Genomic DNA, 23,704 nt, shown 5'->3' with positions numbered 1-23,704 from the left:
AAGAGTAGCCCCCGCTCGCCGCAACTAGAGAAAGCCGGCACGCAGCAACGAAGACCCAACGCAGCCAAAAATAAATAATAAATAAATAAATTTATTTTAAAAATAATAATAAATAAAGTAACACCATAATGAAAAAGTCATTTCCACCTCAGTAAGTTTTAAAGCTGTGCCCTGGCGTCGAGTTCCGTGATTGGCCTATAAGTACTCTGCCAGTTAGTGGAAGAACTAGGATCCAGATCTCCCAACTCCCAGTCCCAGAGATCGTCCCACTACTTATTTATTCCACAAACATGTATTGAGCACCTACTGTGTGCTTCGTAGTGTTTTAGTGCTTAAAGTGCATCAGTGAATAAAACAAACCAACATCTCTGCCCTGGGAGAATTAATTCACACTGTCTGTACACACTCAGCATACACCCTGACAATAACAGTATTATTACATCTTTACAGATGATCCTTTCCTCTATTATAAATGTGTGTGTGTGTGTTTTAAGTACTTTATCTCCTAATAATTTCTTCTACGCAATTAAGTAATCTCCTTTATCAATGCCACACATCCCAGCCCTGGGGTTTCCAAGGCTTAAAATAGACAAGCTCTCACAGAAACCTCTGATGGAGTTAGCACCTTCTCCGGCTGGAAACGTCTTTCAAGTTTCCTAAACTTAAAAGCACCGGGTGGGGGATTTTTCTCTTCAAAGGCGTCATGGCAGCAAACGCGGAAGAAAAGACCTACACTTTCAAGGCCATCTTCGCACGCACCCAGTGGTTCGGCTACCTCGGCTCTTAGCCCCCATCCTCACCCCTGTAGCCCTAGACTCGATACCTAGGCGACTCTATTAACAATCCCATATTTCACCTATGAAAAGCCCACTCTCAATATTTCCATCGGCGGCACGAACATCCTTCCACCTTCCTTCCCCTCCCCGCCCCCGAAACAATTTCTCAGTAGTCGCTTTTTACCTAAATAAGTTTGTCCCACATTTCCTAACAGGCATGTCCCAAATACACCACCTTGCCTTGCTTCAAGGCTCTTTCCCTTACATTATTTGATCCCCAAGAGAATTCTGGGGTGGGCAGGGATTGGCGCGAGACCAAATTTGGAGAGAAGCCTCTTACTCAGGGCTGGGACTAGGGGGAGGCTAGCTGGGCGCCTAGTGCGCAAACCCGAAGGAGGCACGCGGCACCGGCTCGACCCCAACAGTGAGCTCCCCTTTCCATTTTGCTCCTTAGGAGCCTCACTCGCCTCACCCTGTTTTTATTGCCACCGCTTCCTCAACACCCCCAAAGTCATCGCACGCTGAGCCCCCTTGTCTGGTCCTTCCCGTGCACTGCCCCAGGTCCCCGGGAGTCCACCTCGCTAAGGGCCCCCGCAGGTGCCACCGCCCACCCACGCCCTCCCGGCGCTGGGGCTCCCGCCCACCCCACCCCGCCCTCCAACGGGATTCCCCGTCCCCGGGCCCGCCCCCGCCGCTCCTCCTCCCCGACACACCGCCCTCCCCGCCGCAGACGCGGTTCTCGCCGGGGGTTCTCTCGCCCCGCTGCCCCCTTTCCCCAGCCTTCGGAACGGGGAGTGGGCGCCCCGCTACCCCCCGCCAGGCAGATAGTGTGCTCCTCCGCTTCCTTCCAGTTCTCTGACCCCTTCGACTCTCCCTCCCTCAGGCCCCGGGTGGCAAGGTGCGGAGGCCCGGCCCCACCGCCGGGCCCAGGATTGTTTACTCACTCATCCTCCATCCTGAGCCGCAGGGACCTGCCGCTAGGGCGCCTGCGCACCGCGGCCCCGCCCCCACGCCGCGGCCCCGCCCCGCGCCTCCTCCCGGCGCGTGCGCACTGCGTTGCCCGCGACCGCTGGTCAGGCCGGCTGGGCATCCTTCTTCGCACTTCTGCGGTTTGGCGCCAATACCCCAAACTCGGGAGTCCGAGGTGGTGCAACCCGATCCCGACGGTTTCCAAGGCGGCGCTGTCAGGGGACATGAAGGGCTCTTGGGAAACCTCCCGGAGCCATTAATATCTTTAAGACTTTATCCAGTAGTTGCATCATCCCCACACGCTAGTGACATGCCTCACTTCATAATTTGAAACCAACCTGGAACCCCTTCATTACAGATCCTTCACATCTACAAATACCCCCAAACGCCCGTCTATGGGCTCTAAGTTATCATTCTTGCTTTATTTACACCGGACTGCCCTATTTCTGTCAATAGTTTTCTCAGTCACTTAGATTGAAATCAGTTGCCTTGAGTCAAAGTATCTTCTCACAAGATACCTGTAAGTTACCAAAGGAAAAAGAGTAACTTTACAGGGGAGAAATCTGGCAGACATCACCTTGACCAAGTGATCAAAGTTAACATTACTAGTGCTGAGAGATATTCTTACTAGGTACCTCTCAATATGATGCAATGAGAAGGGTACAAAATCACTTACATAGTTGTCTTGAAAAAAATGCATAAGCTGAGTTAATCATGAGGAAGCATCAGACAAATCCAAAATAAGGGGCAGTTTACACAATAACTAGCCAGTATCTTCAAAAATGTCAAGGTTAAAAAAGGCAAAGGGTGAGGAACTGTCCAGATTAGAGGAGACTGAGCAGACATGACAACTAAATGTAATGTGTGATCCTGGCTTGGATCCTTGTCCAGAAAAAGCACACCAGTGGGATAACTGATGACATTAGAATAAGGTCTGTAGATTAGTTAATAGTATTTTTTCCATCTTAATTCCTGGTTTCGGCAATCGCATTTCTTCAACATTTGAGGAAGTTGGCTCCAGGGCATAGAGGAACTCTCTACCACTTGTAACTCTTTTGTAAATCTGAAATTATTTCAAAATATAAAGTTAAAACTTAAAATACAAAATAACATTACCTTAAATTTGTCTCCACAGACATAATTTAAAAGCCTATAATCATTTTTTTCTTCAAATAATTTTCATAACAACTCTATGAAGTAGGTAGGAAGGATTTCAGTTTTACACACGAGGCTATTCTGGTGTAAAGGAGTTAAAAGACTTGCCTCACACAGATGAAAAACTGTTCTGTCAGATCTTAAACTCAGGTCTCTGGATTGCAGATTTAGTGTTCTTTTCCTTATATCAGAACCTTTGACTTCTCTGTTTTCCTCTTGCTTATATCCAATTCACAAGAAAATCAAGGCAAATATTCCTTAATACTTGGCAATTTTCAATGATGTTCCTTTCCATTCCAAATGCTTTCTAGACCAGTGGTTCTCAAATTTGGTTCACATTGAAATCACCTGGGGAGTTTTAATAACTACTGATTTCTTCCTCCCACCTTCAGAGAGCCTGATACATTGGTCTGGGGTTTGGCTTGGGCTTCAAGAATTCTCAGAGCATCCCAGGTGATTCCACTGTGTAACCGAGTTTGAGAACCATTACACTACATAAATAATTGTTGAAATAAAGAATATGGGTTTAGGGCTTCCCTGGTGGCGCAGTGGTTGAGAGTCCGCCTGCCGATGCAGGGGACACGGGTTCGTGCCCTGGTCTGGGAAGATCCCAGATGCCGCGGAGCGGCCGGGCCTGTGAGCCATGGCCGCTGAGCCTACGCGTCCGGAGCCTGTACTCCACAACGGGAGAGGCCACAACAGTGAGAGGCCCGCATACCGCAAAAAAAAAAAAAAAAAAAAAAAAAAAAAGAATATGGGTTTAAAAGGGGGGGAAGGGGACAGGCAGCAGATTAAAAAAAAAAAGAATCTGAGTTATCTAAGGAGAGATGTTCAGAAGATCTGAATGTCAGGACTGAGACTGGAGAGCAGTTTGAGAACCATCAGCTTATTGTTGTCAACTAACACCATGGAAGTGGACCACTTGGTTTTCAGGAAGTATGCCAAGTGACAAGAGGAGAGATACAAAGACATTCTGTGATAACAAAGAAAATATGGTTACAAAAATATTTTGAGGTGGAAAGGAAGGAAGGAGAGGGGATATATCTGTACATATCAGAGTGTACAATGCAGCTCAAGCTCCACCTCCTCCTGCCAGCCCCCCAGGATCTCCCCCAGCTTCAACTCCATTACCACTTTATACTCGCTACCAGGCTGTCTACCTCTCTGATATCCATCACAATGTTAGACATAGGACTAAACCCAGGGTTTAGTTATCCTTGTTCACTAGAGGATTATAAAACCAACTTTCCACATCACCAGTAAGTGTGGGGTTCTTGGGGAAAATTTGTCTGCCAATTGGTTCCTCTCTCCCTCTCTGATGGGAGAGAGTTTTTCCTGAGACCAGGCTCCTTCTTAGCTGACCATGGTCCATGAGACGCTATCAGCCAATCTTTGGCCAGCTCTTCCTCTAACTTTTTCTTTTCCAACCCTTTACGTCTTTGCCCTATAAATTCGTAGAAAAACTGTTGGCAAGTGGTCAGCTACTAGACCTTTGAAAAACAGTACCATCACCCCTGCCCCACTCCTCCCAGCCCCACCCCCAGGCAGTTAATAGGAGAAAGGAATAACTGTGTCACTCCTGGCTTCCAGTTGCTCATCTTGCTCTTAAATTGGAGGCCTCTGGGGCTGAAGGAAACTGGACAAAGTGTGCTGAGTAGCCTAATAGGACTTTTTTTTTTTACTCAAAGTTCCCTATTGTGGAAAAATAAAATAATGTGTTTAATTTCTGAAACCTGATGCCTGATTTGCCTTGGCAGCCATCCTCCTGGGCTTGGCCGAGAGTCCAGCAACACTAATATACTGATTAATACCAGCTCAACTTGCTCCCTGGAGAAGAAGAGCATTATTTACTTGACCATTTTCTTAAATCCTTTTTAATTTGCATGTATTTTAGCATGATCTTATTGGCTTTACCATGCTGTATCTCTGACCACTGGCCCCAAAGAAGCCTCAGGGAAGACTGTTCTGCTCTGTGCACTCACAACCCCATCACAAGCAAGATTTTGTTCCACCCGGTGATTAGAAATGACATGTCACGTGTTCTGTTTCTTCTGGGGCAGGCAAGTTCTAAGTGTACTTTTGTCCCCTGCTGGTCTTCAGGCCACTAGTAGAAAGGGAGGGAGCTGATGCTTCCCAGAATTCAAACAGGGCTTTCTGTACTGTTCCTTCCTCCCTTCCAACTTTCCTCCCTTCCACGGTAACCCCTCTGCTCATTCTGCTCCTCCCTTGTAAAGCCCACAGGGATATCAAATAGCTTTTCTCTGAAGGGACACAGAGGATTGAGGAATCGTTGGGCCCCAGACAGTCCCTGACAGGGAAATGTAAACACAGCTGTAGAGATGGGAGCAACCCATCTTCCCTCCTCCCCCATTTCCCACCCAGAAGCAGGGAAAGGCCACCCTGCTGCGGAGAAACAAACAAGCAAACAAAACAAAGCACAGCCTCAAAGCCTGCATGAAGGTCACCAGAAACAAGCTGCTGCCCAGGCCTTGACGGGACCAGCTGAGGTGCCAGACCCCTCCCTGAACACTTAGAGCAAAGGCAGCTCCAGAGCAAGTTGAGGTCTGGACATTACTGAGCCTGGAAACATGGCTCGATTTTTGAAGCCTCTCCACTCCTGGACATTTTGTCTTCTAATCTCAAAAACCCAGCTTTCCGCCTCAGGTACTTATCTCCTGACCCCTAGTTGCTTAGGGATCATAATGCATTCAATTCAGCAAGTAAGAACAGGCCCACAATAAACCCTTGTCCAGGGCTCTCAGAAGTTTAAACTCTGAACCTCCAAGCCAAAATATTAGAAAGGGCCTCCTTAGCTTTTGTTAATTACAAAATAAATAATTCCAGCAGGAAGGAGAATTACTTTGGGGGATTATTTGGTGGGATTCAGGCCTTGCTTTGCACATACTGGGAAAGCTCCAACGCCACAGCTAGGGTGGTGCTGCCCATTCTCACTCTCTTGGCACAGTGAATGCAGGGCCTTGATCCCACGGGACACGCTCTTGGCACGGCGCTGCCTGGGAAGTAGCTCTGATCGTGTGGACAGCTAATGAGCTGTGCTTCCTTCCTGGCCATCAGGGCCCTCAACTGTAAAACTGCAGAAGTAGAAAGACAATAATAGCCTTCAAATACTGACCACTCAGTATGTGCCTGGCATTGTGCTAAGTGCTTTACAGTAGGTCATCTCGTTCCATGTGAAGTCAGCAATATTCTTACGCTCACTTTACAACTGAGGGAACCAGGGCTTAAAGAGATTCTGGAACTTGGCCAAGGTCAGCCAGCTGGTAAATGGCGGGGCCAGGATTTGGGCCCCATCATTCTGACTCCAAACCTACCCTCTAAACCATTCCACTCTACCTCCTCTATTCTCTGAGGTCTTCTAGCTCTGAATCACAAGTCTGGATTTTCTCCATGGTTTTTTCCTTTCACTGGCGGTGCCAGGAAGAGAAATGTGTTTGGGACTCTCCTCTGCAAGTTCAGAGGAAAACAGTTCCTAATAGACAAGGGGCTCCTTACTTCCTCTGTACTAGAGATGCCAATCAAAGCTGGACACTGGACAGACCCCCATATCAGCAGGGCACAGCCTGTGTGAAAGACAAACAAATCCTAGCCAGACAGGAAAGGGGAGTTCCCCTTGGTTCTGTGACCCCCCCTTCTTTCTTCCCTGGCTTATCCGCAGGGTCCCATGCTGCTGATACTGCGGCCCTTTGCACCCCACTGCAGCTAGGATGAGATACCAGGCTATGGAAACTCTTCTGGAGAAAGAAAAGTATAATACATAATCTACAGATTCCATGCACGACATTGTATGGAAAGAACCAAAAATAAATCACATTTCTTTATACATTTAACAAATTGCTTTTAGCATTCACATATTCATTAACTATTGGATTGTAGGTGAACCTACCTCATCTCGTACAATCCTTGCAAGATGCCTGGGGGTAGGTGCTTTTATCCCTGTTTTACAGAGAAGAACACTGAGGCTCAGGGAGACTGACAACATTGGCCATGGCCACATGACTGGTAAGTAGGAGGGCTGGAATTCAAACCCAGGCTAGGACTATCTGACTCCAAAGCCTGTACTCTTTTCAATAAAGAGTGTTGTGTAATGAAAACAACCAAAATTATGAAATGGGAAGGATCCCAGAATATCTTGGAAACAGAGTTGCATAACTATATGTGGTACACGTTATGATATTAACTACCATTTATTGCATGCTTCCTAGTGCCAGACATCGGGCCAAATGCTGTAACACGCTTCATCGCTACTGCTCAGTGAGATACATGCTAGTAACCCCATTTCTGCAGGTAAGAAAACAGGCAAGCTCAAAGGGGTTAAGTAACTTGCACAAGGTCACATAAGTGACCTTCTGTCTACAGGTTGGATAGCAGGTTGACTTCCATCAGGTGTTAACCTTTCTTAGCCTCAGTTTCCTCCTTTGTAAAGTGGGTTGCTATGGTACCTACTATAATGGAGTTGTGAGGGTTTTTTTGATGGTGGTGGTGGTGGTTTCTGTTGTTTTGGCCACGCCACAAGGCATGTGGGATCTTAGCTCCCCAACCAGGGATCGGACCCATGCCCCCTGCAGTGGAAACGTGTAGCCTTAACCACTGGACCACCAGGGAATTCCATGAGTTGTGATTTTTAAGTGAAACAATTTGTATGAAGCACTGAGCACACTGCTTGGCTCCCTCAGGGCATCCCCATGTTACACAACACCTAGACTTCTGGGGTGCTGGGGAGGGGTAGAAGGATTCCTGGGGATGGTTTCAGAGGACAGTCCTAAGGAATGGAAGAAGGGTGAAAGCAATCCTGGCATCTGGCATTGGGTCCTGACAGCAACCATGAGTCAGCCCCAGGTGCCGAGGGACCAGCAGTGTTCTCAGCACTGCTGGGTGTGTGCTGTGGTCTCTTGGCCATGGTCCTCTTCAGTCACACTGTCTGAACGTCATTCTTATAAATCTGGCCTGGGTTCTTTTCAGAAAAACAGCCTCCACCATGTGATGTCATGGTCCAGCCTTGGTCAGGGAAGGAAGCAGGGAGGAGGTTGTGCGTACAGAGTTGGGTGAAACAGGATCTTCTTATTTCTGGAGGGGCCCATCTGGTCCTGGAAGAAACTCTCTACCCTTCTGCCCTCCCTTCAAGACTCAGTAAAGAATCAATATTCTGATCTGGAGTGAGAGGGAGGTGATAAATCTAATGGTTAAGACCTGAAGCTTAGCATCAAACGGTCCTGGGTTCATATCCTGACTTTGCCAATTACTTCCTCTAGGACCTTGAGAAAATCACTCCTGTTTTCCCCATTTCACCCATGGACAAGATAATTCTGATGTTATGGTGGTGAAGTTTTAAGAAATGCTTGGAAATCACTCAGCATATGTGTCAGGGAACACACTCTGCAGCACATAGTAATTGTTCAATAAATGTAGCTACTATTAAGTCCCCAGCAGTTGATGAGGAACATGGCTTGACAATTTTCTCTGCTTTTTACATATAACTTATAGATATTATAAGAGAGCCAGCGTTTTCTCCAATAACCATTCTTCCCTGTGAGAGGTGGTCAGGCTCCTCACGCCAGCACCCTGGAGATGAGGAGGCTGGGGAGAGACAGAGTAGTTGTGTCCCTACCCCTTTGTCTTCCCTCCCTTAGCCAGCTGGCTCCCTGGCTGTAGCTCTTCTGGTTCTCCCTGCTGCCTCCCTGCCCTCTGAAGAAGCCTGTCTCCTCTCTCCAGATTGGAAAGATTAGCTGTCCCCAGCCAGAACTTCGGGCTTCCCTGACCCTGGCTCTCCCCCACACCTTCTCCTGTGCTCTGCTCTTTATTTTGCAGACAGCTGGGGAAGAGGCCAGCATGTACCATTGTCTCTATGCAGTAGAAAAGCGAATTCCGGGATGCTCTGCATGTAATTTCATTGTGTAGGAGGCCCCCAGTGCTTCTGACTCCCCCTATGTTGTTCTGGACTTGTCTGTGTGCATAGGGGGAAGGCTGAGGATTACAAGTGGCACTCCTCCTTAGGATCAAGTTACCTCTCCCCCTGCTCCAGGCAGGATGACCTTTGGCCCCTAATAAGAAGGGAAATTTACATGGCAGTAAGATCCCTGCCCAGGAGAAGTCAATACAGGTTGAGGCCAGAAATCTCAGGTCAATGTCCAGCTGGATCAGAACCAGATCCCTCTCTTCCCAAGCCCTGGGGGTGGGAGTGGGCTAAGGACAGAGGAATAAGGGATTGTGTAGGAAACTCAAAGCCTAGACGCCACTAGATATAAGGAAAAAAGACTGAAGACAATACTACACTGCAGTTAAAAGGAAAGAGGCACATCTGTATATGGTATCATGGAAAGATGACCCAAGACATTACTAATTTTTAAAAAGTCGCTGAACAAGGATATTAATTCCCATTTATGTTTTTAGGTCCAAAATACCTGGGGGAGGTGAGAAAGGAATGGGGTTATAACGTTTTCTGTGTTTAAGTATTCTGCAATGAGTATATACTTATGTATTACTTGCAATTAAAAAGTATGTCTTTATAGCAAAAAGTATATATTTTAAAGCAGAAACAGGCTCAGAAAGGAAACGGCCCGCAGCGGTGGAAAATACGACTTCCCATGAAAGAGCCAGCCCCTGTCCCTAATGAAGCCCTTCTCTGGCCCCTTGCTGCAGATCATGGGACTATTTCCTATGGCAACTTGGAAAAGGTGAGGTCTCTAGTCCCCGTTCAGTCCCAAAGGACCCCCATAGCAGCAGACCCGCAGTTACCAGGATGCCCCCAGGGGTCAAATGGAAACAGCCAAACATCCAACTGGCTAGGAAAAGTGAGAAGAGGAAAATCAGGAGGGGAGGAAATTTACAGATTCTCCAACAGGTTTGAACTCCCAAGTTCAGGGAGGATTACAACAAGCTCTCCTTCTCCACATCATGATGCAAGCTTAACTCCAACTCTAGGCTAAAATACCGCTTTCTACCAAGTCACTTGTATTTTCCCTTTTGCTTTTTATATATGAAAATATATAATTTTATTTTATATATGAAATGTTTTATATATTTTATATATGAAAATGTTGAGCTCCAAATATATATTTTATATATGAAATGTTGAGCTCCAAAGATGTGAAATGGCCTACCTAAGGTTACACAGCAAGACAGAGGCAAAACCTGCCTTCAGAATCCTAACCAATGTTTGTTTGTTTTTATCCGTTATACCATACTGCCTTATTTAAAACCCAGCATTTGTTTTTGTCAACTTTAATCTTGATCCCAACCCTAGTCTTTACCCACAGTGGGCTCAGGTGCCTCTGGCCAGTGGAAATGGCTGATTTTGCTTTCTGCCCCTCCTTGCTTCCTCCTCCCCTCTTATCACCTAGAAATCTCCCTCTTGACCATGTTTCCTTCTTTTTTTTTTTGCGGTACGCGGGCCTCCCACTATTGTGGCCTCTCCCGTTGCGGAGCACAGGCTCCGGACGCGCAGGCTCAGCGGCCATGGCTCACGGGCCCAGCCGCTCCGCAGCATATGGGATCCTCCCGGACCGGGGCACAAACCCGCGTCCCCTGCCTCGGCAGGCGGACCCTCAACCACTGCGCCACCAGAGAAGCCCCCATGTTTCCTTCTTGAAAAGGGCAATCACAGGTGGGAGGGAAGGAACGGAGTTTGTCCCTGGCCTGAAATGACTCCAAGGCAGCCTGGCTCTTTTCTGCCCATTGCAGAAGATGACCTTCACCAGGAAGGCTTGGGGGTTCATGCCAAGTGGGCCAATTCCCTTCTCCCTCTGGATGCCTTGCTAAAGCAACCTCTTGATCCTAGCTATGGAAGAACAACAGGTTATCAGTGGCCATGATTTAAGAGCCTAGGACCCCGAGATGAAGATTTGAAGAGAGATGGTGCAAGATAATTTGTGGTGGGAAGGAATCAGTAAACTGGGACAACAGCAGCAGCTGAGTCCAAGGGTCAGTGTCTGGGAGTAATTTAGGAAAGTTCGGTGCTGACAGCTGTGTCTGGAGTTGAACGTCATGGCCAAATCAGCTCCTGGGATCCTCGGCTGCTTCAGGCCTACAAAGCTCTGGCTCAGGACACAGAGACAGCTGTGGTGTGGCAGAAGTCAGGGCCGCTGGGGCCCCATGCTCAGCCTTGCTGTTTCTCAGCTGTGTGGCTTTAGGCAAGTCCTTAGGAAAGGAGGAAAGGAAACTAGCATCTGCCTAAGTGAGTGCAGTGCCCTTTCACAAGTGTCACTCTCACTACAGATTAGTGAGGAGGGTAACGTCCCTGTTTCACATGGGAGGAATCTGAGAATTCATGAAGGTAACTGAGGTCATTCCAGGCTATATAGCTGGAAAATGGGAAGACGGAATTAGGACTCAGAGCTTCTGAGCTCAAGTCCTGGGCACTTTCCCCTGGGCTTTAGCTTCTTCCTCTGTAAATAATGTACCCACCTCATGAATGAAGTCACACATTGTAGGTTCTAAACCTTCCCTTTTCACAACCTTGGCCCTGAGGAGTTGTGGCCACCTTCTTCTTGGGAATGGAGCAGTCTTACTTTTGCCACTGCACTCAATCTGGTTCGTGGGTCTAGGCCCCAGGGGGTGCCTCGAAGGCAAGGTATTCGGACTTCGCTTTCCCCTCTACCTCTATCCCCAGGCCTTCTCCAGACTCTGAAGGTCTGGCTCCCTCTTCTCCTCCTCCTCCTCGATTTTGGCAGGCGGGCTGACATCAGTGGGTGTTCCCAAGGAAAGGGAACTCTGAGCCGAGCTCCACGGGCCCCTTCCCCCACGGCCCCGGACAGCCCCAACCCCCAGCCTTAGAAACGGCAGCGTTCAGAGGCCCTCTGAGCTCCCAAACCCCTCCCTCTTTTCGCTACCCGCCCCCCCCACGCCCCCGCCGCCTCGCGGAGGAAGGGAAGGGGTTGCTAGAGTCCGGGGAGCGGAGGCTCAGAGACCCCGACGAGTCCTGGGCGCCACGCAGCCGAGCCCAGGAAATGGATGCCGGTTCTGGGGTTACGAGGGGAGCTGTCCAGCCCCGCAGGGTGAGCTAGCAGAAAGGGTGAGCCAACGTCGGCCAGGCGGACGGAGCGGCGGGCGCCAGGGCCGGGTGGGGCAGCGACTCCCCCTCCAGCCCGCCGGCCCCGGGCGTCGCCCCCGCCCCCCACGTGGCCGCAGCCGTCCCAGCCCCTGCGAGGAAGCGGCGCGGCTTCCTGCGGCTTGGGACGGGGATATAGGCGCCCCCGCCCGGGACCGGCTCAGCGCCGCCGCTCCTCCTCGCCTGTTCGCCGCGCGATGGCCTCGCTCCGGGCGGAGCGCGCTGCCGGCGGCCCGCGGCTCCCCGCGACCGGCGCCGGGCGACCGGCAGCGCTCCGCCTCCTCCTGCTGCTGGGCGGTAAGCGCAGCGCCCCGAGGCCCGGGCGGGAGGCGCGGGAGGCCCTGGAGGGGAGACGGGCTGGACGGCCAAGACCGGAACGGGCCCCGGGGTGCGGATGCGGACAGCGCTGCTCTTTGGACAGTCCCTGGCCCCACCACGGTGAGGGCGCAGCGCGAGCTGCTTCCCACTGGGGAAAAGCTGGCGTGCCCGGGTCCCACAGAGAGGTCTTGGGACGTCTGGAGCTGGCGAGGAGGGAGGGGTTTGGATGTGAGTGGGAATGAATTGGTGCAGCCCCTCTCTTCTGGGCACTGAGGCATCCCGTGGGGGCCTGGATTGCTTCCCTTTTTTTTCTGAGCGTAGCCCTGACTTCCAAGGGTCTCAGCCCCCAACCCACACACCCCTTCCTCCAGGCTCCAGATCCCCAGCATCCCGTCTCCCTGCCCCTTTTCTGCCCACAGCTGTCCTGAAGCCCCAGGAGTCCCTGGCTCAACTTCTTCCCACCCCAGACGTCTTAAAGTCAGAAGGTGAGTACCCAGCAGCTGTGGGAGGGTGGCCCAGGGCAAGGAGAAGAGAGGTCTGTGGGGAGTGTCCCTTTCTCACAAGCCAGGCCCCAAACCCAACTGGTGCCCCTAAGTTCTGCTCTGTTCTCTCTTGGGGTTCCTTGTTGTCTACCTCTCATCCCACAAAGCCTCCAGCCGGCTCTGAGCTGGCCCACCTCACAGGTGGATTAGAAGAGCCCAGAAAAAGTGTATGTGGAAGTTCTTGCCAGGCGGGGTAGTGCTGGGCACATGGAAGACATTAAATTTTTCCCGAGCTGAGACTCTCTCCTCAGCCAGGACTGTCTTGCTTGGGAAGGCTTCTGAGGCTCTCCGGGTAGTTCCCATATTTGAAGACAGGAACAGTGGTTCCTCAATGGAAGTGCCTGGACCAGAGGGCTTGGAGGGTGGCGTAGGGGTGTGGTCAACGTGCAGCATCTCTGCCCACAGGGAAAACAGTGGAGGAGAAGTATGAGACAAATGTCCTACGTTGCTGGGATGATTATAAGGTTCAAATGGACTCTATCGAAAAGGATTGGTGTGACTGGGCACTCATTAGCAGGTAGGGGCCGTGCTGGAGGGCGGCTTGGGCCAGGGCTAGGGCTTGCTCTTTGTGGGCCTTGAGTAAGTGTGGGACAGTCCTCTTTTTGGGCCCAACCCTTCCCTCACTCTAGTCCTCTCCTGTCCCCAGGCCTTACAGCATCCTTCGAGACTGCTTGGAAAGGAATGCAGAAGAGTTTGGCCTGGGCTTCCCCAATCCCTGGGCAGAACAGATCATCTTTGAGACTCACCAGATCCACTTTGCCAACTGCTCCCTGGGGCAGCCCCCCTTCTCAGACCCCCCAGAGGATGTGCTCCTGGCCATGATCATAGCCCCCATCTGCCTCATCCCCTTTCTCGTCACCCTTGTGGTGTGGAGGAGTAAAGACAGTGAAGCCCAGACCTAGGGTGGCGTGAGCTCTTCAGCCGCCATCTTACTTCTTTCCTCTGCAGGTCTCTCCCCTCCCCTCCCTACTTCCTTCTCTCACTCCTACCCCAACTGCAGATCCTTAGATCGGTGGAAATGGAAGCTAGGTGGGGTCAAGGCTCAAGTTCTGTAATCTTCAAAATAAAACTGTTTTTTTTTGTACACTGTTCCCCTCCCTATCCCAGTGGGGCCTGTGTCCTTCCCAGAGTCTCTGCCATTCCCACAGGCCCTCTGTTCTGAGCAGCAGAGCTGGAGGAATCTGGATAGGCCCACTGTTTTGTTCACTTACCTGCCCCCCACCACCCCTTCCCCCACCCGAAGGCCACACCCATATACTTCCTTCTCTCAAGGCCAGGCCTTTCCTGCGTCTATCCAAACCCAGCTCCAGGAAACGTGCAGGAAGAGACTCCCTTCCGGTCTGGAGAGCAGCTGGGGAGGTGAGGGGGGTGGGATGAGGGAGGACACTTTGCCGTGGCTCCTGCAAGAAGGAAGGGGGTGCCACCCGGGAGCCCTGAATTTTCCCTTTCCTGATGCCTCAGTTTCCTCCCAGGGCCTGGGAATAGGAGCTCTGATCTGACCAACAGGAGTCCATCCCTAAGGACCTCAGGATTGAGGGCAAAGGCAGTGGGGGCTTCCTCTACTAGACTCGCCACAGGACTTCTCCTCCAGGTCCTTGGCCCTCATCCTACATTGTCCTGGACCCTGGGTGGGTGTGGCCTGCAGCCTGGCCACACACTGCCCCCTGGTGTCCACTAAAGCTAACAACCAGAAGATGGACGTGGCCTGGAAGAAGCTCAAAACTGAACCCTGTGATCAGAGACCTGTCATCCCCATAGCAACCACTCGTTCTTCACTGGATGCTTCTGTTAGCTTCTTGAGCCATACTTATGCTCCCTTTCCCACTTCTTAGGGACATACCTAGCGATCCACATTTCTGTATATGGACACTCCTATATGTTCCCTGGATGGTGAGGCCCAGTTCTCCCCATGGAAACTTCACCTCCAGTTCTCCATGGGACAAACCTGCCAGGTCATCAAAAATGTCTAGAGCATAACTTGGTTCTTCAAAAAGACACCCGTTTATTCCTTGTGGCACCTGGCACCTCTTTAGGAACTCTCCTCTCCTTGTTGAAATGTAAGCCTCCCTGAGTACATGCATATCCACTTCCTGGGACGTGCCTGTCTGTTCCACAGATATATACCTATATGCTTCTAGAACATATCTGTTTATTCTCTGAGACACACTTGTCCTCTCAGGACACATCTGGCTGTCTAGAGACGTACCTATTCCCTAGGACATTTAGAGTTTTCACCAGAGAGAAACCTTTGCTCTACTTCCATGAATGCATCTGTCTTCTCCAAGGATATATCTATGCTCTTTTTGACCCATATTTGCCTTCATACATTTTACTAATATACATCAAAGGCATGTTGGTGTAAGACACTGTATATTGCATATTGTGTTGGGAAGATAAGTTAGATAAGGCTTGCCTTCTGCTTTCAATGGCTTTCATCTAGTAGGGAAGCCGACATGTACACAAATAAAAACAGTGGAGGGCTTCCCTGGTGGCGCAGTGGTTGAGAGTCCGCCTGCCGATGCAGGGTACATGGGTTCGTACCCCGGTCTGGGAAGATCCCACATGCCGCGGAGCGTCTAGGCCCGTGAGCCATGGCTGCTGAGCCTGCGCGTCCAGAGCCTGTGCTCCGCAACGGGAGAGGCCACAACAGTGAGAGGCCCGCGTACAGCAAAAAAAAAACAAAAACAAAAAACAAAACAAAACAAAACAAAAACAGTGGAGTGTGTGATGAGAGTCATGCAAGGGACGCAAGCCAAATGTTTTCTAAGTGCAAAGGAAGGAGGGGCCCATTTAGCTAAGGTGCAGTCACAGGAGGTGAGATCACAGGAGGGTGACTGTGGAGTTGGCACCTGACTAGGCCTTAGATGGAGCACATTCCCCTATGGGAGAGAGTCGAAAGGGAGGTGAGTTAGAAAATTATTGCAATAATCCAGGTTTGAGAGAACAAGGGCATGGACCAAAGGAGTGGTGAATGGGGAAATGGAAAAAAATTAAAAGTAGGGAACTTCCCTGTTGGCACAGTGGTTAAGAATACGCCTGCCAATGCGGGGGACACGGGTTCGAGCCCTGGTCCAGGGAGATCCCACATGCCGTGGAGCAACTAAGCCCGTGAGCCACGACTACTGAGCCTGCACTCTAGAGCCCGTGTGCCACAACTACTGAAGCCCATGCGCCTAGAGCCTGTGCTCCGCAATAAGAGAAGCCACCTCAATGAGAAGCCAGTGCACCGCAACAAAGAGTAGCCCCCGGTTGCCGCAACTAGAGAAAGCCCGTGCATGGCAACAAAGACCCAACGCAGCCAAAAATAAAATATTAATTAATTAATTAAACAAATAAGTGAGCAGGAAAAAAAGCAATTAAAAAAATAAAAATTAGGAAAGGTTATTAAAAATAGGGGAGGGACTTGGATATGAAGGTGAAGTAGAGGAGAGGTTAGAGCTGACTCTGGCTTTGAACCTGGGTGCCATTAGAAGGAGAAGCTGGCCTGAAGAAAATGGTGTATAATATGAATAACAATGGAACAAGCTGTTATGTACCGCAGAGAGTTAGAAATGGGAGTGGTGGTGGTGCTGCTAGTGGTAGAAAAGGGTTGGAGCTAGAAATATAGGGTTAGGAGTCCCCTGCACAGAAAAGCCATGTGAAGCCATGAAAGGGATGAGAGTTCCTGGAGAGAAGGTGTACTGAAGAAGGCTAAGGTCCTTTAGGAAACACCCACATGTAAACAATGAGGACAGAAGAAGACAAAGGGAAAGATCAAAGAGATAGCAGAACAAGGATAAAGCAGTGCCATGGAAGCGAAGGAGATGGTACCCTTTGAGAGAACTTTTTTTTTTTTGATGTGGACCATTTTTAAAGTTTATTGAATTTGTCACAATACTGCTTCTGTTTTATGTTTTGGTTTTTTGGCCACGAGGCACGTGGGATCTTAGCTCCCCAACCAGGGATCGAACCCGCACCCCCTGCACTGGAAGGCAAAGTCCCAACCACTGGACCACCAGGGAAGTCCCAAGAGAACATTATCTATTAAATGGTTCATTCATTCATTCATTCATTCAACAAATATTTGTTGGGCACTTCTGTGGACAAGGAACTGTACACAGTGTAGGATGGACTTTGGTGGGGGAGATGTTAGAGATCAGACAGGAAATTGAGAGGGTGGTAGAGTCAAGGGAACTACATATTTTCCAGTAGGGATGACGTCAGCATGTTTGTAGACGAGAGGAGCCAGGGGAAAGGGAAAGAGGGAATATGATACACAGAGAAGTCCTGGAGGAAACTGGAAAGGAGAGGCAATCAGCTGCCAGAGGGTTGACCTTGTAAAGGAAGAGTGATACTTCTTCCTTTGAGTCCAAAAGGAAGGAGTAAAAGTGAGAGAAATTTTTGAGAGATGAATCCAGTGTGGTGACAGAGAGGAAAGATTAAGAGGTTCACATGCATGGCCTCAGTCTCATAAAAATAGAAGGGAAGGGCATTCTGCAGAGATGGAGGAGATGGGAACAGGTGGAATGGCATGACGAGTGTGGAAAAGTTTGAAGAGTTACCTTGAGGGATGTGACAGGGAGCCAATAAAAGACAAAGCGTCACTGGGCTGCACTGATTGCCCAGCAATGAGGTCAGTCAGGGAATCTGGGGTTCAGTCAGCAGGTTCCGGTGAATTTTTTTTTTTTTCTTTTTCAGTAATACTCCTGCGCCCAGGCGTGAAAAAAAGAAGATGGGGGTGGGGTGGGGAGGTGGGCAGGGATCAACGACTCTGGTTTGGAAACTGAGCAGCAGGTAGGCAGGCAAGGGGACGGAATTGAGTAGTCTAGGCTGGGGAAGGAGTCAGATAAGACCAAAAGGGGTCCAGGGACTTGAGGCTAGAAAGGTGAGGACGTGGGAGAGGTGAGAGAGAGGTGGCTGTGCTCAAATACGGCAGCTCTGAATAATGGAAGCAGAGCCATTTCAAGCGATAAAGCTACAAATGAGCTCCTGGGGAATGATGGAGTCGAAGGACACAGGAATTGAGGGCAGCTGCGAGGGACTGAAGTTAAATGACACAAATGTTGACATTAAAAGAAGCCTAGTATAGTGGAAACAAGTCTAGGCTGGGTTCTGGAGACCTGGGTTCTACTTGCAGTTCTACTAACTGTGCCCACTTTGGGGGAGTGACTGCCCTTCTCTGGGGTGGAATCAGAAGACTTCTCAGGGCCGTTTCTGCTCTAGACGGTAAGGATTTGGGGATAATAGGAAGGGACGGGTTGACGAGGACGATCCCTCCCGTTGGGCAGCCCCTCTCCCCAGAGGAGCCCGGAACCTTTCTGCTGTGCTTTCTGCCCGGACGTGCCGGAGAGGAGACCGGAAGTCCTTTGCCGGCGGGTTCCGGGTTTCCTGGGCTACTACGATGGCGATGAGTTTCGAGTGGCCGTGGCAGTATCGCTTCCCGCCCTTCTTTACGTGAGGCTCAGACCCCGAGAAGCCCCGCTGGGCCTCCCTCCCCTCCCTAGGACCCCGGGCTCAGCACTGATGCTTCAAGTGGGGAGGGGGAGAACGGATCCGGTCGCCGCCACCCTCAGTCCCTCACTTTCTCCCCCGAATGCGCCCCTGGCAAGTGCTGCCGCTCGCTCTCTCACTTCCTCTAATTCTGCGCCCCACCCGCTTCACCCGGCAGGTTGCAGCCGAACGTGGATACTCGGCAGAAGCAGCTGGCCGCCTGGTGCTCGCTAGTCCTGTCCTTCTGTCGCCTGCACAAACAGTCCAGCATGACGGTGATGGAAGCTCAGGAGAGCCCGCTCTTCAACAACGTGAAGCTACAGCGTATCCTCCCTCAGGCTCTTCCACACCCCCCACACATGCACTTCCCCACGTGCCCAGACCTCACACTCCTCTTCACCCACAGAAGGCAGGTTCCCACCCCAACTGGCCTTGGGAAAGAGCCAGACTGTGTAGCTGACATCCATTCTACCTCCAGCTCCAACCCAAATATAGCACCAAGCCCTCTTGTCCGCGGCAGTGATGAGTACCCAGGTGTCATTCAGATCTTAGAATTTCTGCCCTGAAGCCAAGTACCAAGTTTTTCGACCTGAGCCTTTTTGACTCGTTGAAACTTTTGTCCTCTGTATGAGGCTCAAACTCTGGCATTACCTTTAGTAATTTTCTCTGTCTACTCTCCTTGTCCCAGGAAGTAAGGGTTGTTTTCTTTTGCTGCCTGATTCATCCCTAAAATATCTAGAGAATGGCTGGAGGAAGGAGAGATGACAGAGAGTGAGAAATGATAGTACCTTTCATTCTCTAAAGCTCTTCCTTTTTTTTTTTTTGCGGTACGCAGGCCTCTCACAGTTGTGGCCTCTCACAGTTGTGGCCTCTCCAGTTGCGGAGCACAGGCTCCGGACGCGCAGGCTCAGCGGCCATGGCTCACCAGCCCAGCCGCTCCGCGGCACGTGGGATCTTCCCAAACTGGGGCACAAACCCGCGTCCCCTGCATCGGCAGGTGGACTCTCAACCACTGCGCCACCAGGGAAGCCCCTAAAGCTCTTCCTTTTAATTACACTAGTTTCTCTTTACCTTCCTCCCCCCAATATGCAGAAAATGCCAGTTTATATCCTGTTGGGGCACTGCACATCTATGTGTGTAGGTGGGAGAAGAAGGGTAGTTTGTAGCATAAGCCTGGCTCTGAGAAATTTTATCCCACCCAGTTCATTCCATTAATACCATTCCCTTAACCTTAAACCAGGGAAGCTGCCCGTGGAATCAATCCAGGTTGTATTAGAAGAACTGAGGAAGAAAGGTGGGTTCAGTTCCCCAGATTCCTTATTTTTCATCCTAGTTGGGTTTTCCTGAGGGCAGATTAGCACAAGTCTTTTCATTTTTTTTTTTTAACCCTTCAGTGGCTTTTTTTTTTTAATTAATTAATTTTTATTTTTGGCTGCGTTGAGTCTTTGTTGCTGCGCGCGGGCTTTGTCTAGTTGTGGCGAGCAGGGGCTACTCTTCATTGCGGTGTGCGGGCTTCTCATTGAGGTGGCTTCTCTTGTTGCAGAGCACGGGCTCTAGGTACGCGGGTTTCAGTGGTTGTGGCTCGCAGGCTTTGTTGCTCCACGGCATGTGGGATCTTCCCGGACCAGGTCTTGAACCCGTGTCCCCTGCATTGGCAGGCGGATTCTCAACCACTGTACCACCAGGGAAGCCCCCACAAATCTTTTCTTTTAAGAACTTTTTTTTTTTTTCTCTCCTGGCTTGGAGCCCAGAGTGTTCTGTACAGTAGCTCAGTTCCCTGGGTTCTTTTCCCCCACTGGTATACAAAATTGAAATCTCTCCATCTGTGCCCCAAGACCTGAAGAGGAGAATGGATGCCTTGCAGACAGTAATAGTAAAACAATCCTTGAATTTCTGTTTCTGAAAGCTGAGTCTCTTACACTCTCTTCCACCTTGGTTTTTGCCTCATTGTCTCTTCTTATAGCATGGTGCTTTCATAAGTATCTGTTTTGCAGGGAACCTCGAGTGGTTGGATAAGAACAAGTCTAGCTTCCTGATCATGTGGCGGAGGCCAGAAGAATGGGGGAAGCTCATCTATCAGTGGGTGAGACTATTCTGACGCAGTGACCCATGGCAAAGGAGAATGAATCTGTGCTCAGCAGATGCCTGGTGTTTTCAGATCCACACTGAGCAGAGTGGGAGGGGGCAGAAAGAGGAAGTTCTTCCAGGCAAGCCTCTTTCAATGACTCAATTTCCCTGGCTGGAAAGAACTTTCCTTTTTTTGCCTGTAGGAGGCCAGAGGCTATGTGAGGCCATGTTTGGAGAATGCAGTACTGGAAACCACGAGTACTATTGTTGGCTGGAGCCTTTGGCCACAGGAGATAAATGGGGAAAGGAAGGGAAAAAAAACACAAAAACCTGGAGCCCCTCCCCCACTACATCCTTATGGGGCTGTCCACAATACAAATGAGACTTTCTGAACAGTGTGGGTGTGGGGACAGACTCTCTCCCCTGTCACCACTAGCCCTAAACATTCCCAAGGGAGAGAGGAGGGGAAGAAGCGCCAACAACCCAAATATAACAAACACACACCACCCATTCTTGAACAGGAAAACAACCAGAATGAGAGGTCACTCCTCAGACACGTGAAGGCCTGTGGTTTAGTGGTTCCGAGCGTGTGTGTACATGTATAAATATAGCACCTGTAGGGTTTGTGGGTTTTAGGCCACTCCTCTGCTGAGGTGACAGCTCTGGTTTGGGAACAAGTATCATTCCTGGGTCAGAGAGGTGGAGCTGGTGAGTTTACCTTCTCCCAGGAAATTCCTGTTCAGTCCTGTTTTTTGTGTCCATAGGTTTCCAGGAGTGGCCAGAACAACTCCGTGTTCACCTTGTACGAACTGACCAATGGGGAAGACACAGAGGATGAGGGTAATGCTTTTTCCCTTTCTCCCCAGTTTTGTTATCTGAATCCTCCTCTGTCTAATTTTTGTTTACTTGACATTCAGATTTCCCATTTTTCTGCCTCTAAATTCCAAATACTAAATAATACAAAGGTTCTTAACCCATGTCCAAGATTTCCATAAACCATCTGAATTCACATGCAGAGAACCCACAGATTTTGTTTGTGGGGGTGTATGTGCATTTTTCTCAGCATAGAGTCCATATTATAAGATTTTGAAGGGCATCTGTGACCCATGAAAAGTTAAGAATTATTGGTAGAGATGCCGAATGAGGAACTAGGGCAGGAGATTAAGCCTGAAATTTCATTCCTTGCTGACCCAGGCTTTCTTTCACCCTTTATTCTTATAGAGGGCTCAAGATCTGTAGGTGTCAGCTGAAGGGATTGGGCCAACACTCCCATCCCCACCCCCTGCCCTTTAGAATACTATGGTTTCTGGCCAGACAAGGATTTGTATACTGTTTGATTTTTACATAGTGTAAATACTCTCTCAGCTCTTTTATCTCTGACTTCATATTCTGATCCCCAGGATCACCAAAAGTACCAATCTGAGCTGGGGAAAAAGGGGCACCTCCCCTTTCTGCCAGGCCTGGCTGCCCCAGCAGAGTTTACAGCTCTTGGCTTTCCCCCCACTTTCCTGCAGGCCTCTGCTTGCTACTCCCACCATCATGCCATGACTTCAGTGCTGCAGCCTTGCCCAGCCCACCGCTCAGGCCAGGCAAAGCTGGAAGCTTCCTCAGAAAGCAAGCTCCCTGACTCAAGAGCTGGGCCCCTGCAGGGGGTGAGGTGTGCAAGCCTGTTAGGGCTTGCCTCCTGCCTCTCACATCTCCCTGCAGTATCTTGCCATATCTCCAGATACTCAGGGGGCCCTTGGCTCCCAGCCTTGTTCCTTTTCACTAGGAAAGAGCAGATATCTGTGCTGGACCTTAACAGTCTCCTGGCCAGAGGCATGGCTATACCTCTTTGTGTTAGAACAGGTCCTCCCAATGGGTACAGATGCAGTTAGGGTCAGCGTACAGTGACAAGGGACTTGACCTCCCTACACTTGATTGTCAGGGCCCCTTCTTTGTGGCCCACAAGGAAACGGTGTTACTCTTGTATATCAGACACTAGTGGGCGGGGGGGCGGTTAGTGCGAGGGTGTGTGGGGGTTGAGTCTGACAGAAGAAACAGGAAGGGGGAATAAGCATGAACTCCCATTTCATGTTGACTCAGGCTTTCTTCCACTCCTTACTCCTAAGGAATACCCAGGAAGGGTGGGTGGGGGCAGCTGTAGCAGTACAGCTGGCCTGGAAAGTTCTGTTTCCAGCTGGACTGCTCTTCTCAGAGGTCTTGAGCCCCAAGGAGCTGAGTGTCCTTGACTACCCATCTCTCCCTGTCCAGAGTTCCACGGGCTGGATGAGGCAACCCTACTGCGGGCTCTGCAGGCCCTACAGCAGGAGCACAAGGCCGAGATCATCACTGTCAGCGATGGCCGAGGTGTCAAGTTCTTCTAGCAGAAACCTGTCTCCCTTTACTTCTTACCTCCTACCCTTCCAGGGCTTTCAAAGGGAGACAGACCAAGTGTCCCCACAGATTGGATCCGTGACTCCACCAGACTCCAAAGGGCTGCAGTCCAGGGGTGGGTTTCCCACTTATCCCATGTGTCTGTCCCTGGGATAGGGTGAGGCTGAGGTGCCAGGGAGAAAAGATGTGCTGCTCCCTGCCTCACCTCCTCTCGTGAGCTGGGGTCTGTAAACCTAAACACAAACTTCATTTGTGTCACACACGTAAGTACATACACACATGCACCTGCACAAGCTTCTGTTTCTTCCCCCTCCCACCCCTTTAGCTGCTGCTGCCTCCTCTCTCATGCTGCTGGTGCTGGATCTTTCCTAGGGGATGGGCGAAGCCCTGGCTGCAGGCAGCCTTTCAGGCAATGTGAAGATAGGAGGCCCAGGAAGGGGCCTGGCAATGAGAGGTGCGGCCGGACACTGATTGATCATATTAAAAAGCTTAACCCTACTGCCTGCTGCTGAGGTTATTACTGGAGTGGGCAAAGGGAAGGCTGTGAAGTGTTAACCCCCTGAGTGAATCCCAGCCTAGGGGAGGGGAGAGAATGCCTATGGCCTTTGAAAAGGTCCTCTTGTGCTGGCGGGCTCCAGCGAGCCTGTGGTTTCACATCTGCCGGGTGGGCTGTGCGGGGGAGTGCCGATGGCACACAGCTTGCGGACAGACTGCTTTCTGTCTCTAAAATGGAGTAGCTTAACGACTTCCCCCTCCCTCACCATCTCCCCTTGGAAGTCCTGAACTACTCTGAAGCCCCTCCCTCCATCCATCTGCTCTGGGTGGGGTAGCTGAGGCCAAGGGGAGCTGAGGGGGAGTAAACCGGATATGGACTTCGGTTTAGTAGAAACTTCGGCAAACAGACGGGGAGGAAGGAGAGCCCACAGAGCAAAAACAGGCACTCCGGCCAGGATGCGGTCAAGGTGGGG

At 50.4% G+C, this 23,704-nt stretch overlaps 3 protein-coding genes across 4 annotated transcripts in view; 2 read left to right on the top strand and 1 right to left on the bottom strand.

Moving 5' to 3' along the window:
• Positions 1–1,748, bottom strand: part of EZH1 (enhancer of zeste 1 polycomb repressive complex 2 subunit) — a 31,926-nt gene extending 30,178 nt beyond the window's left edge. For both annotated transcript variants that reach the window (XM_082678624.1, XM_082678622.1), the window contains exon 1: positions 1,721–1,748. The gene's annotated coding sequence lies outside the window, so the exon portion shown is untranslated. The remainder of the gene's footprint in view (positions 1–1,720) is intronic.
• A 10,217-nt stretch (positions 1,749–11,965) lies between these two features.
• RAMP2 (receptor activity modifying protein 2) lies at positions 11,966–13,908 on the top strand. Its single transcript, XM_082678651.1, has 4 exons — positions 11,966–12,261; positions 12,702–12,767; positions 13,230–13,341; positions 13,471–13,908. The coding sequence occupies exons 1-4, from the start codon at positions 12,162–12,164 to the stop codon at positions 13,724–13,726; spliced, it is 534 nt and encodes a 177-aa protein (XP_082534777.1). The 5' UTR covers positions 11,966–12,161; the 3' UTR covers positions 13,727–13,908.
• A 4,231-nt stretch (positions 13,909–18,139) lies between these two features.
• VPS25 (vacuolar protein sorting 25 homolog) lies at positions 18,140–23,228 on the top strand. The gene is made up of 6 exons (XM_082678656.1): positions 18,140–18,257; positions 18,472–18,617; positions 19,534–19,587; positions 20,288–20,376; positions 21,125–21,200; positions 22,614–23,228. The coding sequence occupies exons 1-6, from the start codon at positions 18,205–18,207 to the stop codon at positions 22,724–22,726; spliced, it is 531 nt and encodes a 176-aa protein (XP_082534782.1). The 5' UTR covers positions 18,140–18,204; the 3' UTR covers positions 22,727–23,228.
• The last annotated feature ends 476 nt before the right edge of the window (positions 23,229–23,704 follow it).

Source organism: Grampus griseus, assembly GCF_964374135.1.
Source record: "Grampus griseus genome assembly, chromosome: 20".
Taxonomy (NCBI): Eukaryota; Metazoa; Chordata; class Mammalia; order Artiodactyla; family Delphinidae; genus Grampus; species Grampus griseus.
The sequence above is the reverse complement of the archived record's forward strand: the minus strand, read 5'-3'. Positions and strand labels throughout refer to the sequence as shown.